General features: G+C 38.5%; 1 protein-coding gene across 4 annotated transcripts in view; it reads left to right on the forward strand.

Annotated features, from left to right (window-relative positions):
- The first annotated feature begins 686 nt into the window (after nucleotides 1-686).
- The window catches only part of ppp2r5e (protein phosphatase 2 regulatory subunit B'epsilon), a 45703-nt gene continuing 23716 nt past the window's right edge, over nucleotides 687-22673 (forward strand). Inside the window, exons 1-2 of one of the 4 annotated variants that reach the window (XM_023352379.1) lie at nucleotides 687-1261; nucleotides 17240-17403. In XM_023352379.1, coding sequence (XP_023208147.1) covers nucleotides 1233-1261; nucleotides 17240-17403 — 193 coding nt within the window. In that variant the 5' untranslated portion in view covers nucleotides 687-1232. The remainder of the gene's footprint in view (nucleotides 1262-17239; nucleotides 17404-22673) is intronic. The other 3 variants (XM_023352382.1, XM_023352381.1, XM_023352380.1) reach the window with 3 other exon arrangements.

A 22673-nucleotide genomic window follows, 5' to 3' on the forward strand; every position in this document is an offset into this window, starting at 1 on the left:
ATTTAATAGATTTGTCATATTAAATAATTCGGTCAAAAATAACTCCAATGTTACCAGTAGAAGCTATTATAAAACTTTTACATGTAAGCACTACTTAATAAAGTCATCAAATAGAAAATCAGTCAGTTTGTTTTCCTTAGATCTAGTTTTCTTATCTATGAAGGGGTGTCCACATTTTTTGTTTGCATATAACAGCTGAAGCCAAGTTGTTACAATGGAATTAATTTCAGTGAAGCAGAATTGAGAGGTTTTAATACAAACGCAAGCCACACTTTTCAGATTTTTGGTGTTAAAAAAGGAGAAACAAAATATACTGTAAATGTTCTTCCACTCTACAATTATGCATTTTTTATATTGGTGTGTCACATAAAATTCTTACAAATCTTTGTCATTTGTGTTTGTGACATGATTAAAAATGAATAAGTTCAACAAATATTAATGAATAGTTTTGCGGGACATGTATGAGCGACCTTACGCAGAGCGGTTGACTATTCGGTCTCTCCACACTGCTTTCCGCCCCGGTCTTTTTTCGTGTCCCTTCTCCTCCACCTAACCAGCGGGATTCGGAGATTCTATCCCTCTTCCTTTATTGGCAAGCTCATTGGACCAATCATAAGATTCGACACTGCGCAGTGTAGCCAATCGCCGTCGTCTGCTGTCCTACACCCGTCTAGCACGTTCATGTGCGTTTATGTAATGTGTGCCATGGTCTGGACCCAGCAGTGTTGACAATAGGCTGAGAAGAAACAACCCTGAATCGACAACGAGCAACGGAAAACACGACAAATGCAGGGTGTTGTTTGAGACGTAGAGTTTAACCGGTAACGGGAATGTTTTAGGGTTAATCTAATCGTTGCGTAGAGCCGTGTTTTATTCTTATCGGTAGTTTAAGGATTTTCCATTTGGATGGAAAACTGCTTGTGGGTTTGGCTGTTTTAGGCCGAGATTTTGCTGCTGGGGAGAGGCTGTTTGCACCGAGCTGGAGGCAGCCGCACAGTTAGCCTGACAGTTACCCCGACACAAGACAAGTCTCCGCCACAGTCTTCACTGCAAGCTGTGGAGGATCAAGACGAAGTACAACGACGGAAGAGGTTCCAACCATTCTTGCTCAGGTCGGGACTCGGGTCAGGACTCGGAACGGTGTGTGTGTCTTCCAGCCCGGTCACTCTGTCAGTGTGTGAGCTGTAGCTAACATTTGCATCATTAGCTCTGTCCCTGTATTTACATCCGGGATGATGGGTGATCGCCCGAGCCCGCCCAGGTAATGTTATCTCACCAACACACATTTAAATTCAGATTTGATATAGTTCCTGTTTTGAGCCTGTTCGTTGTGTTCCTTTAGCTGGCTGCTCTCAAAGCTAGCTGCCGCTGCTCGCGTTTAAACTACAGCTACACGCTCAACTTAGGCTAGCTCCCGGTAGCTGGCGTGCTAACTGTGGCTAATGACCTAAGATATTTTTATTAAGCGAGCTTAAGCCTTTTTATTAATATTTTGCTCTGTCTGAATATGTAAAACATTTAAATGTGGCTCTACTCTGGTCCACGTTTAAGCAGCTTACGGGTACTTATGTGATTTTCTGTGCAAGGTAATTTTTAAGCTAACGTTCCTAGGGAGCTAATACTTGGCTAATGCGCTGTCAAGTTTGCTCTTGCAGGCCCAATACGGCCAAACTGACGCCTGGCATCTAACGGCTTAATTTCTGACCCCGTGTACAACACTAACTACTTTGCTGTTCCAGCTCAAGATGGAAGATGTACATTCTTTCTGCTGTTTGGGTCGGTTTTACGTTACATTTTGGGCTTTCCCGTAAGGCTGATCTTGGAACAACGTTCTGTTCTCTGACCAAGTTCTCCCAAGCTGCATTGTTCAAAGGTTCAAACATAATTTCTAGATGAGATCAATACACCAGAACATCTAGTTTTAATCATGTTAGCAACATTTTCGAGAGTTTTTTTTTACGTCTAAACAAGCAATTTCATGTGAAAGAACAATGAATGAAAGTTTGAAGGATACAGAGATTTACTGATTAACAAGCTGAAAAAAAATTTCTGAAATTTTTTGTTAATTTTACATTGAAATTTGTGACTAGTTATCAAGATTCCCCGTTTTTCATTTTTCCACACATCGCCATGAACAACTGAATAAACCTTTGATAAAATAAAATGCCAGTTAGCTGTCTTTTACATGGACCAAACCTCAGTTACAATGCTATAAAAAAAGTATTTTCTCTCTTAGAGCTTTTATGTTTTTAATTTCCATTAGCAAGTCTTAATTAATAAACAGGATCCATGCAAACCTTGGCCTGAGTTAAAATGTAAAAGTTGTGGGACACCTGTGGCTCAGCTGGAAGAGTAGTTGGACCGAAATCTAGTGATCTTGATTCCAGCTTCTTCCATCACTTGTCAGTGTGCTCTTGGTTAAAACATGTGTAACTTGCTGAACTATGTATGCTGTATGGTTCTGAGGCAGGCAGCAGAATTGTGAGTGTAAAACAACAAAAGCAAAACATTGCTCCATCTGACTAGGAAAAAACACAATGAGAATTCAGGTTATACTTTTTCTAGTTGAATCATAATTTAGCTGATCAGCTGTATACATTGCAAAAACACAAAAGGTTTTTTTATTTGTTTTTAGTGCACATATGTTGATACCCTTGAAATAAGACAAAACTAACTTGCAAGTAACTTTTCAGAAAGCTGTAAGAGCTTATTTTAAGTAAAAATGGAAAAAAAAACAACTTAATTGATGAAGTACTAATTTCACTGGCAGATTATTTAATTTCTAAGAAGATACTTTCTAGAGATGCTCCAATCAGATTTTTTGCTGCTGATTCCGATCACTGCCGATCACTTGGATTGGTTGTTAATTTTTTTTTCCTTTGCTTTAGGTGTAAATGCTACTATCGGATCTGGCAAAATCAAAAAATGATCTGGTAATAAATTCACCTAATTTAGACATAGAACATGCAAAATACTTGCAGGCACAATACAGCAGCTATTCAGTCAAAAGGACAACTGAAAAACCTGCAATAAGTAATCAGTCTTTAACAGTAAAGTTCTCAGTACCCTAAATTATACATGAGTCAAATAAATCTCACAACACTGCCTATATCAAATAATGTCGAGTAAAAAAGGAAATATTCATTCAAAGTCAAATGCAGGTTGCATCAAAATAAACAGTCCTGAGTTACTAAATCAAAACTTCCTGAGAACACGGCTAGCTGATTAATGCTGGTTCTGATTGTCTGTTTCTGAGTAATTCTGCAGAATGCCAGGAGGAGACTGGAGGCCAAGGAGACTGATTATTTTCAGAGATTATCTGTCTTATGTTAGAACATAGCGAAAGTTTTAATGCATATGTAAAATCTTTTGTTTAATTTAATGCTGCAGTTTTAAGCAGATGTTTGGTGTGAGAGTTCACTGCCGGATGGAGTTTGACTGGAACTCCATATGTGAAATATTACTACCCATGGCGTGTAGTGGCGGTCCAACTGTGAGAGCAAAACCAGTGTCTTACACCGCTAGCTCGTTGACTTAAATTCTTTTTTGGGTTATTTGTTTAGCTTTTGACAGCCTTTCTAATCCAGGTGAATGTTAGTAGTTGTGGGCTGCTTTACCTGCTGACTGACCGATACGGATGTCTTTTTGGTTTTTTTTTTTCCTGCAGTGAGCCTTGATATACCCGTACTCTGTCAAGTGCTATTTTTTTAAATGTCATATTAGATTCGGTGTGTTGATGCAGGTGTGAGGTAATTTTCCGCCGCAACACACAAACTTCCCCCATTCATTCAGAGCGTTAGGATTTGCTGCTGTGCGCTTGCGCAGTGTGAAGAAAAGGGGGAATCAGCTGCACACGCAGACTGCGAAGTGAGATACAGGCGATTTGTTTTGGTGATCGGCAACAAGAGACGGTGATTGGTGATCACCTATCATACACATTTTCATGGAAATCGGCCAATTATGATCGGTGGCCGATTGATCGGCACACCTCTAATATTTTCCCAATGCTATAAGCAAAATAATCAGCCAGTGGAGCTAGTACTTTTTCATCAATATCGAGTCATTTTTGACTTAAAACAAGCTCCAATATCAAAAAGTTACCTGTAACCTAGCCTGGTAAAAAACAGCCCTTTCTACACGTTGCTTCTTCCAGAGGATCTGGGCTCTAAGCTTCTGAGAAATGATTGGTTCCTGGAGGAGTGGACTGTGTTGAGGTTTTAAATCTTACACAATTATGCTTGCCTGTGACATATGTAATGCACCAGTTTGCCACTATGAAGCTTACCGGAAGTTGCCTATGCTGTAAACAACCATCCTCCAGAAGAGCCAATCCAAACGAGGCGGCTGTCAATGTTAATTCAGTATCTGGAGGTGTGGCCAACATGAAGTGAACACCTTTGTTCATTTCCTCCGCTGCCATTTCTAAAACTACAGGCAGACTACTAATCTAAAACATCACAGAAAAACAATATCAACGTTCACAATGTCTCCTTCTGTCCACTCATTGGCCCGTCAAAAATCACCTGGAGATAATCCAAGTTAGGGGGAGAAAGCCCAGGCTCTGTGCTGGAGGTGCGAATTTTTTTTCTAGCAGAATTGCACATGAAGGCTATGGTCATTCTGCTTGTGAACTAGTTTTGTGTTATCCCAAGAGAAAGTCCTCCAGGAGTTCATTGACTCATTCAGGGTGTAAAGCTCTGCAGACCTCACTACTTCTGCTAAGGTCAGAGGTCATGATTCAACAATAAGAGAGAAACTGGGCAACATGGCCTCTAACTGTGTTATTGATTACTTCTGATCCTGATTGTTTGGTTCTTACCTTTGGCATTGCTCTGAGCTTTAGTATCTGAGGCACAGAAAAGTGAATTGGAGATGTGAGGTCAATTCAATTGGGCAGACATGTTACCAATATGCAACGTGGGAAGGCACGACTCTTTACGGCCCACCAGATATGGCGTCCAAGTAATCCTTTTGGATTAATCTGCACAGTAATATTGTGATGACCACTGTGATTTCATATATTGTTCAGTAATAATTTGGTTCTGGTTTGTGTCTGGTCCCAGGTGGTCTGGGGGTGGGTCTGAATAGGCCTGTCACAGTAGCAAATTTTGCTGGATGATAAATCATCCCAGTAATTATTTTGATAATATAATGTGGGAACACATTTTCAAGTATCAATAAGCTTAAAATTAATGAACATTTAACATCGGAACTGAAAGAAATTTTAAATGCCATAAATAAACAAAACAGGGCAAATTGAAAAGTGTCAACTGTCACCCAGTTCTTGGAAGAGAAAAAAGAGAAACAATATTTCATGCAAATAGAAATTGAGAGTTTTAATTTAGCATTTGATAAATTGATTTATTGGTTACTGTGACAGGGCTGGGTCTGGTCTAGGTTGGATCTGATCTGGTCTGGGTCTGGGTCATCTCATGCTGTGGATCTGGCCTTTGAGAGTATGTCTAAAAGCAGACGTTGTTTAATTGTTGGGCGCTGCAGAAGCCTTTAACCTGACTCACAGTTAAGTTCAGATTTGATGTCAAGACTGTAGCTTCTCAAATAATCTGATGTGAACTTTGACTCTTGTGATAGAAACCAGGCTGTCGGACTGTGGACCCTGTAGTACTCTATATTGGCTTTCCTGTTCCTTTTTATTTCCTCGCTGTGCCCCCAAACCCCACCCCCAGCCCACCTACCAGTTGTTTTATTGGTCAGTGTGTGTATAACATGTAATAGACACAATAACAATTGATATAGACAGTCTAAAGTGGGAACACCTTTAGCCCCAGACTGCTAGACTTCAAACTTCAGAGGGTTGAGTTGTTTCTGGAGAGAAACTGCTAAGGGGCGTGGCCTCTTTGCCCTTAAAATCTAAAGTTTAGTACTTTTTTTTTTCTGGGTTTCACTTGGAAACAAAGTGGAGGAGCTGCACTGGTAAATCCATCCACAAATGTGTTTTTTTCTCAGTTGATTTACTATTTAATTCCATAGTAGCTAGGTACTGTGTAGTTTGAACTTTTCCACTATTTGATTTGAATTATTTGATTAATTACAGACATGTCACAACCATTGCATCAAGCATATCTAATTAACACTACTGTAGTACAAGTCAATGCATCCATACATGTACACACTCGCATACACATAAACATATACGCATACACACAGAATTAAACATATATTAAAGAAAAAGTAAAATAAACCTCTTGTAAATAAATTTATTTATATATCAGAATGTGCACAATGATAAAAATAAAAAGTAAGCATATACCCAATGTGAACACATCTATCCATACATAGATATTTACACACATACACATACGTATATACACTGCCTGGCCAAAAAAAAAGTCGCCACCAAAAATGGTCACACGCTCTAATATTTTGTTGGACCGCCTTTAGCTTTGATTACAGCCCGCATTCGCTGTGGCATTGTTTCAATAAGCTTCTGCAGTGTCACAAGATTTATTTCCATCCAGTGTTGCATTAATCTTTCACCAAGATCTTGTATTGATGATGGGAGAGTCTGACCACTGCGCAAAGCCTGCTCCAGCACATCCCAAAGATTCTCAATGGGGTTAAGGTCTGGACTCTGTGGTGGCCAATCCATGTGTGAAAAAGATGTCTCATGCTCCCTGAACCACTCTTTCACAATGTGAGCCCGATGAATCCTGGCATTGTCATCTTGGAATATGCCCATTCCATTTGGGAAGACAAAATCCATTGATGGAATAACTTGGTCATTCAGGTAGTCAGCTGACCTCATTCTTTGGCCACACAATGTTGCTGAACCTAGACCTGACCAACTGCAGCAACCCCAGATCATAGCACTGCCCCCACAGGCTTGTACAGTAGGCACTAGGCATGATGGGTGCATCACTTCACCTGCCTCTCTTCTTACCCTGATGCGCCCATCACTCTGGAACAGGGTAAATCTGGACTCATCAGACCACATGACCCTCTTCCATTCCTCCAGAGTCCAATCTTTATGCTCCCTAGCAAACTGAAGCCTTTTTTTCTGGTTAGCCTTACTGATTAGAGGTTTTCTTACGGCTACACAGCTGCTCAATCCCAACCCCTTGAGTTCCCTTCGCATTGTGCGTGTGGAAATGCTTTTGCGTTCACAATTAAACATACTCCTGAGTTCTGCTGCTGTTTTTCTTCGATTTGATTTGACCAAACGTTTAAGTAATCGCCGATCACGATCATTCAGGATTTTTTTCCGACCACATTTCTTCCTGGAAGACGATGGTTCCCCACCATCCTTCCAGTTTTTAATGATGCGTTGGACAGTTCTTAACCCAATTCTAGTAGTTTCTGCAATCTCCTTAGATGTTTTCTCTGCTTGATGCATGCCAATGATTTGACCCTTCTTAAACAGACTAACGTCTTTTCCATGACCACAGGATGTGTCTTTTGCCATGGTTGTTTAAGAAATGAGGAGTTACTCATTGCATCAGCTGGGGTTAAATAACTTGTTGTCAGCTGAAAGATAATCGCATATGCACTACTTATCCAATAGGAGGCTTGTACCTATTTGCTTATCCAGGTGGCGACTTTTTTTTTTTTGGCCAGGCAGTGTGTATATATATATATATATATATATATATATATATATATATATATATGTTAAATATTTAACATTTAACAGCAAATGTTAGGCATGTCTCTTTAGCCATTAACTGGTGCTTGATGGCAGTCAGTATATGTTATATAAGTTTTTTTCTAACAGAAGGAAAATAGTGTATTTCTCATTTAAAATATCAGTAGGATCAAAATATTAAAACTGTAATGTCTAGTATATTGTGGAAATTAAAATCCCCAACGGTATTGGTTAACTTGGCATGTACGGACTGGTATAATGTCTTGTAGTATTATTAACTTGGAAAAAAAAGCTTTATGATTTCACTGAAAAAGAAAAGTAGTGATTTTTGAAAGTTATGTCAGGACTAGGCCTGTCACGATAGCAAATTTTGCTGAGCGATTAATTGTCTCAAAAAATTATTGCGATAAACGATAATATTGTCTGAAGACCTTTTTACACTGATTTAATGGAAATGACGTAATAATGCATGTGATTTCCTGCCAAAGATAGATACATTTTATTTTCAAAAGAATATTTAACACTGGAACTGATAAACTAAATAAACAAAACAACCAAAAACAAAATGGATTCTCAGTCTCCATTAACAAAAAATGTACTTGATAAAAACTAAACAACATAAAGCCAAAGTGGAAATAAATACTGCATTCAACCAAAAGAGTGCAGATTATGAAGTGTGTATATTATGTTGCCCTTCAGTAATAATTAGATTTAAATAGAGAAGACGGGCACATCGACTACCTTATGCAATAATTCACACTACATGATTTTTTGCTCCTATTTTTCACCATACAACAATCTTAGACCTTTGGTCTTCCTAAGATTGTGTGGTGTGTTACGGTAGATCCTCGTTGCCGCTCCGATCTAAATCAGGGGTTTTTCCCCGACTGGGATCTTAACGCAGCCTGTTGAATGTGACAGGTAGCCAATCAGAAAGCACGGATTCTCCTCAGTGTTTTCTGAGGGGAAATTACGTCGGGGAATCCCAAACAGCTGACATGGCGCAACCCGAAGTCCAGCCGACGTGGAAACGACATTAATGTTTATTCAACATGCAAAGAATATAGAAATGACAAGAGGAGGAGTTGGAGCGAAATTGCTACCGCAGTTGATAAACCCCGGTAACTTTTCAGCTGTTCTTCGTTAACGTGACGTAAATAGGTTCTAATGATTTTCATTCAGTCAGGACTTTACGCTGACACTAGCCACATGCATTGCAGGTAGATTGTAGTAATGCATTGATTAATACCTGGTTTTAAAATTAGTTCACTGGACTTGTAGCCATTATTTTGTGCCCATTGTTGGACACCATGCGGCAGGACCGAACCCGATCGAACAGTTATACCTAGGATTTCTGTCGGCTAATGTGTGATCTCTCAGGTTTTAAAAGTGGGCCGACAATCGGCTGACAACTCTAAGATTGTGTAGTGTGCACTGGGCTTTACACTAAGGAAACGAGGAAGGGAGGATCAGTGGAGAGCACCGGAGTTGAGCCTTTTTTCATTCGGTGTCATCAACAGAAAGAGAAAAAGGCCGGAAGAGACGATAATGCCGATAATTGAAATGACGTCGATAGTTTTAATTTATCGTACGATTAATCGATTTATCGTGACAGGCCTAGTCAGGACTCCCTTAAAAAACAGATTTTTGATTTCAATGAGTTTTCATCCTGGTAAAATAAAGGTTAGATAAAAAAAATCACATTGATAATTGCAGTTATAATAATGTGGAGTGCCTGACAGTTGGTGAGGGAGGGTGGGCATGCTGCTACTTGCTTCAAACAGCTAGAATAAACCAGAGCCATATCAGAGGTCTTTGTAGACTTATTTGTTCCCCATCATTTTGACCGACGGCATTGGAAATAAAACAACGGTCATATACTACTTTTACCTGTCAAATTGTAATCATATTAACATGTTATTTAGCCCCATTTTCATGCGGTTTAGTCAATATTCACCTAGTTGAACCATGAATCCAGATCCCATCACACATAAAGCAGATAACGCCTCTAACTTTTTGTGGTAGTGACCAAAACCACTGACTGTGGCCCCAATAACTTGTAATAAATGAAATTAAACGACTCCACTTAAATTACAATCACTTCACCTGCTGCGACCTGAACGCACAGCTTCACAAATTCCTTCTGGTCTGCATCTGCAGAGAAATCTGCACTAGTTCATCAGTCAGTTGGATCTGTCTGATCCAAACTGATCGATTGAACTCTGCGAGCTTTTTACTCTGAGCGGTCTGGCGTGCGCTTTTACGAGGATTGTTTTGCACGGTTTCGCTTCTCCAAAACGGACGGATGTTGCGTCTGCCGCTCTCCTTCTGGGTGCGGGAGGGTAACGTCTTCAGCTCCATTTGTTAAAACCGCAGGGTGAGTTAAATTTAATTCTTCGCAGCGATGGAGCCGCATCCGCATTATTTGTGCCGCGCACTGCGCATGTTACGGTCTAATTAACTTCTGCAAATTTATTTATTTCCTCAAGATAGACTGCCAGCTCATCTGTTCATACTGCAAATGGATTAACACAACATTGAAAACTCTTTAGTTTACTCTATTCTCTATGTAATGGAGACTTGAATTAAATGCGCCATTTCAACCAAAGGTTTAGAAAATGCGCTTCTGAACCAGACGCACGCCAAAGAGTCCGGTCCATAACTCTTCAACACTCTACATCAGCCCCTGGTCAGAAAGTTGCATTTAGTTCAGTGTCCATGAGATGATATTCAGAAAGGATTTTTTTTATTTTATTGACTTTTGTTGCCTCTGCGATGAACTCTTTACGTAAAGTCTATAATGTGTGTGCAGGTGCACCAGTCAAGGGTGTTAATTATAACCTGCTTAAAATTTTCTCGTCATTTAAAAAATAACCAGTCAAACACAGAAAATATTGCGTTAATGCGAGCTCTGAGCCATATATAATTCTAAATGGTAAAATCAGCTCCTGAAAATGTTAGCAGTTTGAAACATTTCCAATTCTACACATATTCTGCTGTTGTGGAACAGCTTTATGGCACTTTGTAAAGTCTGTCTTTCTTAGTGTATTGACAATGCAGTACCAAATACATTAAATATAAATTGGATCAAGTTTTGGATAAGCTACATTTGTATTTTTAATGACCAAAGTACTAATTTAGAGGCTAATTTATAATTCTTTTCATTCAATGAAAAAGTTTGTTTCTGAGTGAAAGCGAGACCACATCTCAGAAAAGATAATAAAACAGTGCAAAAAATGCTTAAAAGAAGCAGTAAGGATCTCCTTCAACAGTCTTTAAAGGTACATCTTAAAAAAAATTAGAATGTCATGAAAAAGTTCAGTATTTCGTGGCTCACTTCAGAAAGTAAAACTCATAGATTCATAAGAGTGAAATATTAAAAAAAAAAATATTGTTTAAAGATGACAAAAACCCAAATTTGGTGACTCAAATGATTTTGAAGGAGTTAAATATTGTAAAGTCATGGTATCACACCCTAATCACCTGATTACCTTTAAACACCTGCAGAGGTTTCCTGACAAACTGATGCTCTGTCAGGGTCAACAGGAAGACTGCTTACTGGACAGGGGTCCAGAAAACAGTCATTGATGAGTCCAGAAGGACAGCAAGTGACAACAAAAAGTTGAGTGGAAGGAAACGGTTGATAGGAAAAGTGCACCAGCAAAAGGAATTACTGCTGCCTGAAAGGATTGTTAAACAGAATCCACGTACTGTTCTGTTGGAATCTCTAACCCAACAAAGTATTGTCAAATTCAAAAAATGTAACATTTTTAAGGATACATTTACAGTTGGGGAACAGAATCTTGTAGAATCAGCCCACAATTATGAAACATAAGTCTTCTACAAGTAACCCTAAAAACATTGAAAAAAACGCTCTATGAATCTGTTTTAGAAATTGGCTCATAGACTGAAACTGCAGGTTTGATGCCAAGAAGTGATGCCAAGATGTACGAGGGAAACGGAATAAATGTTATGTTTAGGTCATCCAAAATACCTTAGCTTGCTTGCATGGGTTTTGTCATCCAAGATATTTACTTTGACTTATCAGGAGCCAGATTCTGTCTAACCTGTTACAGGGTGGATTAGCACTGCCTGTGTAATTTTAAAAAAAGTGCTTCTGGTTCTGCTCCTGGCTGCCTAACCCTGCGAAAGTCTGCTGCTTGGAGCTCTATATGATATTGCATTCTTTAAAGATGCAATATCTTTGGTTGAATTTTTTCCCCCCTTAGTTAAATCTGATCAGAATGAAGTGTTTTTACAATGTAGATGCATTTTTTTCAGAAGTATCTTTTAAAATGTGAAATGTATACTATTTTTAGCTTTTCATTCAATTTAAAATATTACATTAAATAAGGAAACAATATTTGTGTAGCAGCCAGAACATTCAGTTATTTTATAAGTGTTTAAAAGCCTCTCAAAGTGTCTTTATGAAATATAATTGTTAACAAAAAAGAGGCGCTTGCATGTGTTGCACATGATAGTGAAAGGGTCTTTCCTTTCAAAGGCAAGTGATTTAGATATAACAGAACCCTATCAAACAGGCATTTTTTGTTTTCACATACTGTGAATTTTTGAATGGAGACGTTTGTAAATATAATCACAGGTCAACCTAAAGTGTGAGGAAATAAATCTAAAGAAAAATAAATCCAGAAAATCACATTCTATGCCTACTAAATTAATTAGCATTTTATTTCTTAAATATTTGATACTAACCAGTAGGGCCTTGTAATTTTATCGATTCTACAATATTTATCAATATTTTTTTCTCTCAAAATGTGTCCATTTTTCATCCGCCAGTTTTGATACATTAAATCTTATTTTGAGTTTTATGTCAAATCCACATGAATTAAATACTACACATGACATTTTTTACTCAGTTGCAATACAATAATCTCACAATGTGATATATTTTGCTCATGATACAATACATATCACAATATTCAGCAAACGATACAATTTGATACATTTTTAAGATTTTCTGAAAGATTTTACAGGGACTGTGATTTTGGTGACATTTTGTGACTGTTCCATTGACTTGAGTTGAATTAATTGAACTGATGGTGTAATAATGGCGTAATAAATGTTTTTGCTGTATATTTGTTATACATTTGCTTTGTTTAAATGTTAATTGTGTGGCTTTGTGTATTTGGTTATGGCGCAAAGGAACTTTTTTGTCTTCACTTATATTAGATACTGTAATTTATTTCATTTCATTTAATTAATTGTAACTTTCATTACATGTAATTTTTAATGTACAAGCTACAAATTGCAACTTGTGCAATAAAACTGACATGGAATTAGGCCTGTTGTGATAAACAGTAAATCAATTAATCGCACGATAAATTAAAACTATCAACCTCATTTTAATTATCGGCTTTATAGTTTCTTCTGGCCTTTTTCTCTTTCAGTTGATGACACTGAATGAAAAAAGGCTCAACTCCGGTGCTCTCTGCTGACCCATTTCCTTAGTATAATGCCCAGCGCGCACTACACAATCTTAGAGCTGTCTGCCGATTGTCAGCCTATTTTCAAAACCTAAGAGACCACACATTAGCCGACAGAAATTCTAGGTATAACTGTTCGATCGTGCCGTCCAACAATGGGCAAAAAATAATGGCTACTAGTCCAGTGAACTAATTTTAAAACCAGGTATTAATCAATGCTTTACTACAATCTACCTGCAATGCATGTGGCTAGTGTCGGCGTAAAGTCCTGACTGAATGAAAATCATTATAACCTATTTATGTCACGTTAACGAAGAACAGCTGAAAAGTTACCGAGTTTATCAACTGTGGTAGCAATTTCGCTCCAACTTCTCCCCTTGTCATTTCTATATTCTTTGCACAAAACGTTGAATAAACATTAATGTTGTTTCCACATATCATCTCCAATGTCCGCTGGACTTCGGGTTGCTTTCTGATTGGCTCCCTGTCACATTCAACAGGCTGCGTTAACGCTCAAAGTCTGGGGAAACCCCTGATTTAGATCGGAGCGGCCACAACGATGTACCGTAACACACCACACACTACAGGGACGATCGGTTACGAAATGGCAAGCGACAATATTAGAACGGACAACGTTCTAATAATAACAGACTTCATACACACTTCATAATCTGCGCTCTTTTGGTTGAATTCAGTATTTATTTTCACTTTGGCTTTATGCTGTTTAGTTTTTATTCTAGTACGTTTTTTGTTAATGGAGACTGAGAATCCATTTTATTTTTGATTGTTTTGTTTATTTTGTTTATCAGTTCCAGTGTTATATGTTCTTTTGAAAATAAAGTGTATCTATCTTTGGCAGGAAATCGTATGCATTATTACGCCATTTCCATTAAATCCATGTAAAAAGGTCTTCAAACAAAATTATCGTTTATCCCAATAATTTTTGAGACAATTAATCGTTCAGTAAAATTTGTTATCATGACAGGCCTACATGAAACAGTCTCAAAATGTCACCAAAATCACTCTGTCCCTATAAATCTTAAAGAAAATCTTAAAAGCCTATTGAATCATATCGGTTGCCGAATATTGTGAGCAGAATATTGCATAGTGTATTGTGAGATTAGTGTATTGCTACAGCCCTACTAACCAGCTGTAATTTTGGGTTTCTGTCTGGTCGGTCAAGAAGTCCTGTTCTCTTCTGAAAAGACACCTGTCCTCACACTGAAACAATTATACCAAAGAGCTGTCTAAGGTTGCCACGGACAACACTGTAGACCTCCAGCTGAATGGGCTCCAGGTGAACAGCTTGGTGAGAAGGCAGCAACTGTTGGCGTGACTATTAGAAAATGGAAGAAATTCCAAATGACTGCAATCTACATCAGACTGGGCTCCATGCTTGATCTGGCCTCATAAAGAATCAGTAATCATGAAAGTTTAAGGATCAACCCAGAACTACATGAGACCTGAAGTAACCTTTGAAACTACAGTCTCAAAGTTTACTAAAGGAACACACCTGCAGCATTTGAAGGTCGTCCTGATAAAGGCAGCAGATGTTCAGGTCACAATGTGATTTTATTTATTTATTTATTTTTTGTGGATTTTTTCAGATTCTGTCTCTTTCAGTAGAGATGTAGCTATAATTACAGGCCTTTGGGACCCTGGCAGATTGGTGTATCAAAACCTCATTCCACCCAGTATAACACTGGAGGAGAAACTAATAAACGACAAAATGCACTGGACTGGAGCTTCTGAAGAGTTAGGTCAGCTGAGAGCAAGGAAACTGAGCTATGTGCACTGGACATTACTGAGCTGTCCAATTTGAGTCCTAAATAAGACAATCTCCTGTGATTCTGTCCTTATACAGTTTCAATTCAATTTGTTTCTATAAAATAAATTATAGTTCACAACAAGGCACTTTACAAAAACAATTTCAATTTAATCATATATACATTCCAATTGATCTTAGTTATCAAGCAGTCCAGTAAGCTTAATTAATTATTCAAAGTAAATTAAAAAGCTTCCATTTAAGGAAACTCAGCGAATTGCATCGAGTCTTTGACTTGCAGCATTCACTCCTCCTGAACGAGTGCGCACTGCTGGCATTGAGTCGTTGACTTTACATCCCTCACATGGAGCATGCAGGTAGTGACAGTGGAGAGGAAAAACTCCCCTTCAACAGGAAGAAACCTCCAGTAGAACCAGAATCTGGCTCTGCTGCTAAGTTCTGTATTAAAGTTTTAATTGAAGTCTTAAAAGTATTCAGGTTGTCTGTGTCCGTAAACTGGGACACAGTTTTCTGGACTTTACAAAGTGATATACAAGCACAGGCCATCTACCATTTACTGTGCTAAATATTTTTTAAGACTTTTGAGTTACGGCGTCATAATACATTCCAAATAATGATGATTAAAAGCCCACAAGACCGTGTTCGGGAGTGTTAGCTTTACTATTTTCTCTAGTTTGCTCACTGAGAGCATCAATAAATTAAAAAGTATGATTAAATGATGTGTGTAGTTTAGTGATGAATATTACACTTCATCTGACTAGTATCCTAAAGAGATTCATCATAAATGGGCATATATTTGTTTGAGGCCATGACAGCTGTATCATGCAGTCACAGACATAGTTGCCTAATAAAGACGTAATGCATAGTTATTACCTCTTATCACAATAGTAGTACAAAAAAATCTACAAAAAACACTTCAAGTCTATATTCCCAACCTGTAGTGTATCGTCTGTCAGCCAAACCATTCCACCATGTTTGATGTATTTTCATGTGCTCAGCCAGTGATGCTTTTTTGCATTTTCTTGCGCTTTCCATTCAGTTTTAGTTTTCCCAATGACATGAGCACAGAAAGACCGTATTTTCTGCTGCAAGTTCCATTCTGTCTGTGCCCTTTGTGCTGAGATCTTAGTGTAGGAAGAGCTGTGCAAAGTGCAAATGAAGTGCCAGTTAAGTTTTATAGTATTCAAAGAAAGTTTATGAAGCACCATAACTATGGTTTCTGTAAGTTATGGTTACACTTGTTTAACTGTAAATCATTAAGTCAAATCAAAGCTTTGTTTTTGAACACTCTCGATCTAGTTCACCCATATTGGAACAGTATAAGGCAACACAAGGCATTAATTTTATGAAATTTAATATGGTACCGGCCTATTTCTTAATATAGTGTTTTGGTGTTGGGGACTAACTGGTCATCAGTCTAGGAAGTGGAGTTTTTTTATTTGATTGTCTTCTCTTTATATCGCATGTTTCCTTGGAGTTTGCAGCACCTTCAGTCAATGACCTACTGTAAAGGTCATTGACTTTACGTCCTAGACAGTCTATATTTGTAATTTGCTACTAACATTTTCCAACATATTTTGAACACATTAGATTTATTTTACATTTGAACAAAACATTCTAGATTTAAAAATCTGTAGCTTTAGGACCTCTGGCAACACATCACCTTGCAGCATTTCAGTAACACAATTTAACCTTTTTTTGCACATTCTTCCAGCTTAGTGAGTCTTGTCAACATGCATCTTTAAGACGTATTCAGTGTGTGTGTTCTTGATAACGTTCATGTCAAGAAAGGCTTATTCACTGAGATTTCTTTTCCTGAAACGGCAACCAATGGTCGTCCTCATACAGTTCATCAATCACCCAAAGAACATAAACGGATGAAATGCATTCCCTCTATAGAATGATGAGCTCCTTTATATGTGACGGCTGCTCCTCTGCACTAAATGGACTTGGTTGGGCTCCACCTTAGAGGTTTTCCTTGCCTTACTGCTCTTTTATTTCTTTTTGTTTTTCATGAATATTGTTGGGGGAAGGAGTCGGTCTGTTCATGAAGTTAATTCCATCGCACATTTTACAGCAGATATTGCCAGATTCAATCTTTTCACATTCCCAGATTATTTTCTGGAGAAAAGCTTTGGGCCCTACTATCGAACTGACTTTTCATTGTATTTCTTTGTATTAAAACTGGCATCTAGCTGTAGTTGAACAGATTTTAAATGTTTTCCTTGATCTACACGGCAAGATGTAGCTTTGCGTTGGAAAAGTAACTTCCTGTCGGATGTAAAGATGAAATGTGAATGAAAACTATGAATGAGAGTATAATAGGAACACTCTTTATTGTCCTGCAAAGGGAAAATTCAGGTACAACATCAAATATGTAACCTCCCGCCCCCATGTTTCTCCCAGCAGGGCTATGTCCTCGGCACCCACCTCATCTCCGTCGGTGGACAAAGTGGACGGATTTTCTCGGAAGTCTGTAAGGAAGGCCAAGCAGAAGCGATCACAGAGTTCGTCCCAGTTCCGCTCTCAAGGCAAACCCATCGAGCTCACGCCTTTGCCACTGCTCAAAGGTGAGAATGACCCGTATCTCTGGAGTCACATTCCAAACTTAGTCTCTCAGGAAGTAATAAATTTAAACCACTGGCAGAAGAAACTCTTCATACAACAAGGAATGATCACTGACACACTTATTTCTACTCAAGTCTGAGAAAAAAAACAGCCAAACTTTACAGATTAATTATTCTGTTAATATCCTCTTTCCTGAGCTACTGGTAAGCAATTTAGCTTACCAGTAGCTCAAAAAAGCAAAAAGGAATACACTAATTAAACAAGAAAACATAGAGAAAAAAATACTGATTTACAGAACTTTAAAGGCATTACAACAGTTTTACAGAACAGAGTAGCATCACACTTTAGGGAAGGAGTATCAAGTCCAAAGAAAAAGGTGAGGAGGTTACGTCACTGTCCAGACTCAGACCTGCCCACCACATTGAGACAATAGGTCATAAAACTCAACTCACTTTTGAGCTGATTGTCAGTAAGGTCAAAGTAGGGGTGGGCGAGATCACCCACCCCTACTTTGATATCACAATAATTTTTTTAAATAAGTCAATAAAGATATCACAGACGATATTCCACGTTATTTTTCTTTTGTGGAGGGGCATTTGTCATTTTTTTTTTACTTTATAAAGTCACTACATTTAAAATTTTTTATACAAATTCACACAATGTTTAATGAGTCAAAGAAAATGCAGAATACATAAATGAAAATGTAAGCTAACAAGAAACAGCCTGTCCAATGAACATAAAAATACTTAAATATACAAATTAAACAAATGGTTGTGGTTTAACAGAACATTAGTTTTACTAGATGTTAAAGTGTTTTCCCCTCATGTTTTTTTTTAAATGCAAACATTGTGTGCAAAACTAAAAATCTTTTTTAATCAAATCTTTCTTTTAATTAAGAATGTTTAACACCAAAATATGTCACATAAAAAACACTGCAACCAGTACAAGCTTGAGCACATTTCTTAATGATCTGGAACTTTGTTCATTTTCATTTCTTTCATCTGTCATGGACATCTCCAATGCGGTAGTGACCGTCAGTCAGTGTTTTCATGAATGATATGATTTGGCCAAGCCCTAGGCCAAAAGCAGTGTCCAAAAATCCAAAAATTGACAGAACAGGAAAAAAGTCGTACCCTTCTGGCACGCGTAACGCTAGCTGGCTTTCTAGAAGTTTTCCAGTGAACATTTCAAGGTTTTGAAATAAAGCTGCTTCCAGGAGAGCAGGTTAGAAGAAAAACGTTCTGAACTCTTGTGTCTCTGTGGGAGGCCAACCCTAAAGATGAGACTTTGGGATTCAGGTCTTGCTTTTCTAGTGGGGATCAGATCTTATCTGATCAAGACTGAGTTGTTTTTTTTTTTTTTGAAGGGGGGAGTTTTGGCAGTGATGCCTCCACCAGCACAAGGAATGCTTAGGAATTAGTTCTAATCAGTTTTTGAATTAAAAATGGAATCAAATGTGATGTGTATGGACAACTTTGTGACCGCTGCCCAGTAAGAAGTGGTGTGAAATAAACAAAGCTTGATCACAATACGATAGTGGGAGGATATAATGTCGAAATAGTCAAGCAGGATTCTGAGTCCTCATTCTTCCTTCTGATGCTCCACATAATCTGACTGTGCTCTTGGCTTGAAGCAATGTTATTACAATAATAAATTCAATGAGGAGCTGTGGATTGCAGTCAATAAACAGTTTAATATGGGGCAAAGTGCTCATTTCCCAGCAGCAGAGTTGGCGTTTTCCATTCTACCTTTTATTTACTTTGACTTATCATAAGCTGACCAGCTCACTGTTTATGGTCTGCCCTGTGTTCTCTTCCCTGCTCATATCTGTTACGACAGTTGTCAGTTGAGCATACCTTTAGCAAATATATGATTTGTGGAACTGATTTGCTAATCTTATGGATGATTGATTGGATAAATAGTTGGATCATTAAATGTGACTATTTGAATCACATGTGGTTAAGAGGATGTGAGTGAAACGTAAAACAAAAACTCCAAATTATAACGCCTTTCAAAAGTATACAATCTGAAGACATGTCCTTTATTCCACAAGGAGTGTAAATATTGTAACTAATACAGATTTCTTCAGTTGTTGATCCTGATGCTGTAGGCCAGACCTCCTGTAGAGGTCAGTATTACAATGAGTCTGAAGAATACACTAACTGAAGAGAAACTGATCTGGCTGATGCTGAGTTTTTGTTAATGTTCTTATTTTATGAAACATTAAATAAAGAACAACGATCTTCAGAGATTCCAGAACAGAACCAGCGTTGAACCAGGGAGAGAACTAAAATCTGCAGGATGCCGGCCCTCCAGAACTGACTTTGAACACCACTGCACTAAGGAAATGAGGAAGGGAGGGTCAGTGGAGAGCACCGGAGTTGAGCCTTTTTTCATTCAGTGTCATCAACAGAAAGAGAAAAAGGCCGGAAGAGACGATAATGCCGATTATTAAAATGACGTCGATAGTTTTAATTTATCGTACGATTAATTGATTTATCGTTTTTCGCGACAGGCCTATTTACAGCAGGAATCACCTGATTGGATGGAGCCGGCCAGCCACAGAATTCCCCTTGGATATCTGGAGAACACCTTGAGGTTGCAGAGAAGGAAACAAACAGAGGAGAGCAATAAGAAAGAAACAACAAAGATATGCAAGCTATTTCTCCGCTCCTTTAGAATTGGCAACACAAGATAAATGGTTAACAAGATGGAGGAATTAACAGGGCTGGTCAGGAGACTGAATGAGTACTGGTGTTTTTACGGAGACATTCCTGATGCCAGTGTCTCCATCGAGGGCTACCGGACTGTTCTGGGCCAACAGGGATTACACCGGGAGCGGTCAGCTCAAAGAAAGGGGCTTGCTGTTCTAGTAAACGACCAAAGGGAGAAGCGTGGACTTAAGTTTACCATAAAATAAAGCAAAGTTTGCTGCTACAAAAAAAACCTTTTACCCCCATGCAGTGTGCTGTCAAAATATTGCCAAGATGAGCTAAGGTCTCTCTGCACTCATCACCTGAGAAACGGTTTTGCTCAGTACAAAGTTCTCAAAAAAATGTGAGCTCTATTCAAGTGACTAAAACCCTCTGCTCATCTAAAATGAGGGTTTTCATCTTCCATCTTCTAAAGCAGTGGTTCTCAAACTTTTTTCAGTGATGTACCCCCTTAAAAATATATTTTTAGTCAAGTACCCCCTGACACGGGCAAAACATTTTTGGAATTAAAAAGAGGTACAGTGCTGTAAAATCACTGTCTGATTTATTAAAGCCAAACAACTTATATCAGTGAACCTGATAAATACATCCATATTGCAAGCATTGCATGGTTAAACAAAAAAGAAAAACAGAAGACGGTGACCACCAGGAAGGTATAAAACCAGTCAAACCGTTTTATTTTAAAGGATATTGAAACTAAATACTGAATATAAAATTCAGTGCATGAACACACATTTATATGTTTTCGAACGTTTTACAAAATAATTTTTCCCAAGACTTATTATGAGGAGCCTACTGATTTTTTAAAGATATTTTGAAAAGCTTCACGTACCCCCTGCAGTACCTCCACGTACCCCCATTTGAGAACCACTGTTCTAAAGGGCCCAGCATTGTCAGACGGAAGTCCCACTGCACAGACTGAGCAAACCAAGTGTCGTCCACCCCCCGGCAGTAATGTCATGATGTTCTTTGTGTGATGTACAACAGAATTAGTAACCATGGCAGAGAGGAACAATTATGAGTTCTCAAGTTTTTCCCCTCATCATAAAAAACAAAAAGAAAAAAGGGAAGGCTTTGTTGAGCAGTTTTCCCACTTCATTGGACCAGAACTGAGTGTTGCATCTTCACGGCCTTGGACAACTGCTCCTTAGAGTCTGCTCTCTGACTGAAAAACATGTTCTGTCCTACCTTCCAAAGGTAGTCAGAACAGCAGGTCATGGAAGCTGAGTAGTGCTGCTTTCTACATAAATACGCATGAAATTCTGACCAACCACACAATAGGTTCACATGGAACCGGGGATGAAAAGTTCACCAGTGGTATTGTGACAAGAAGGGCCAAAGGACATGAGGCTGAGAAGAAAATGACGCGATTTTTGTCACACAGCTGTAGTAGTGAGAACAGACCTTGGCAGTTCGGCTCAACCAGGCATAGCAGTTAAGGCAGGCCACGCCTTCTCTGTTGTGGGCCCATATTGTTGTTTGGCTGGTTGTTGTCAGGATTTCCCCACAGATTTAGTATTAGTATCTACATGCTAGCATTCATGTAGGAGGGCAGATCTGTCTCCAAATTCAGTGTGCAACAAGCTTTAAAAAAATGAGAAGCTAAAATAGGTGCACAATGCTGCCCAGCCTAGCTTCTCTCTGGGGCTTCTCTCCAGCTCTGTGTGGCTAATGAAGACCACCGACATGCTGCCGTCTTCCCCACCATGTCTGTCCTCCCTTCAAGAGAAACCCGATCCATGTGGTGTCTCTTTACATTTTTCCAACTCCACTCGCCACAAACAAGTCATCAGAGGAGACTGGATTATTTAAGCCTTTTGTCCATATTTTGCACAAATTAATTCCCACAGTCACATTCATGACTGTCTGTTTCAGCTGTTGGTTCCTACTTGAGGAAGGAAATCTGATTAAGTGAGTTACAGTTTTCATTGAAGGAGTCTTGTGAACATGTAGCTGCCAGCATAGCATGGTGTGTTAAAGTTAGCCTCTGCTGTCAGGAGCTGTCTTCTACCAGACAACCCTGTCTGTCTCTTATGTGTGCAAAGGTGAACTTCAAAAGAACTAATGGAAAACAGCTGCTTTTTATAAGCATTTAGAAGTAAAGAGCTGGCTTAAGTCTGAGTAGTGCATTTGATCATTTCTGTCTGGGAATGCTTGGGTTTAGAGCAGAGCATGTGTAACAAGATGGTCATCTTCATCTTGTAAGCAACTAAGTGTTAGCTAAAATTTTGTGTAGTTATGACCCAGATATGTTAATTCATTGCTTCTTTAATCATTGTTACAGTAAGAATATTTAAGTTCCTGAAACAGGCTTGGTGCTTGTTCAACCACTCAAAATCAATGCTTTCCTCCTACAGTAAGCTCTACTAGCTTATTCATCACAGTGTAAATTTAACAAAAATTTGACTCAAAGGATTTAAAGATAAACCCTGCTATCTGAGATTATGTTGGGTAACTTAAACATCTGAGACACACCAGAGTTGACAGACCTTGTTAAAGTTATTTGGCAAGTTGAACATAAAAAAGTTACCTTGAGTTGTTTATGTATTGGCTTTGGT

The sequence above is a fragment of the Xiphophorus maculatus genome, chromosome 19 (assembly GCF_002775205.1).
Source record: "Xiphophorus maculatus strain JP 163 A chromosome 19, X_maculatus-5.0-male, whole genome shotgun sequence".
In the NCBI taxonomy this organism is placed as follows: domain Eukaryota; kingdom Metazoa; phylum Chordata; class Actinopteri; order Cyprinodontiformes; family Poeciliidae; genus Xiphophorus; species Xiphophorus maculatus.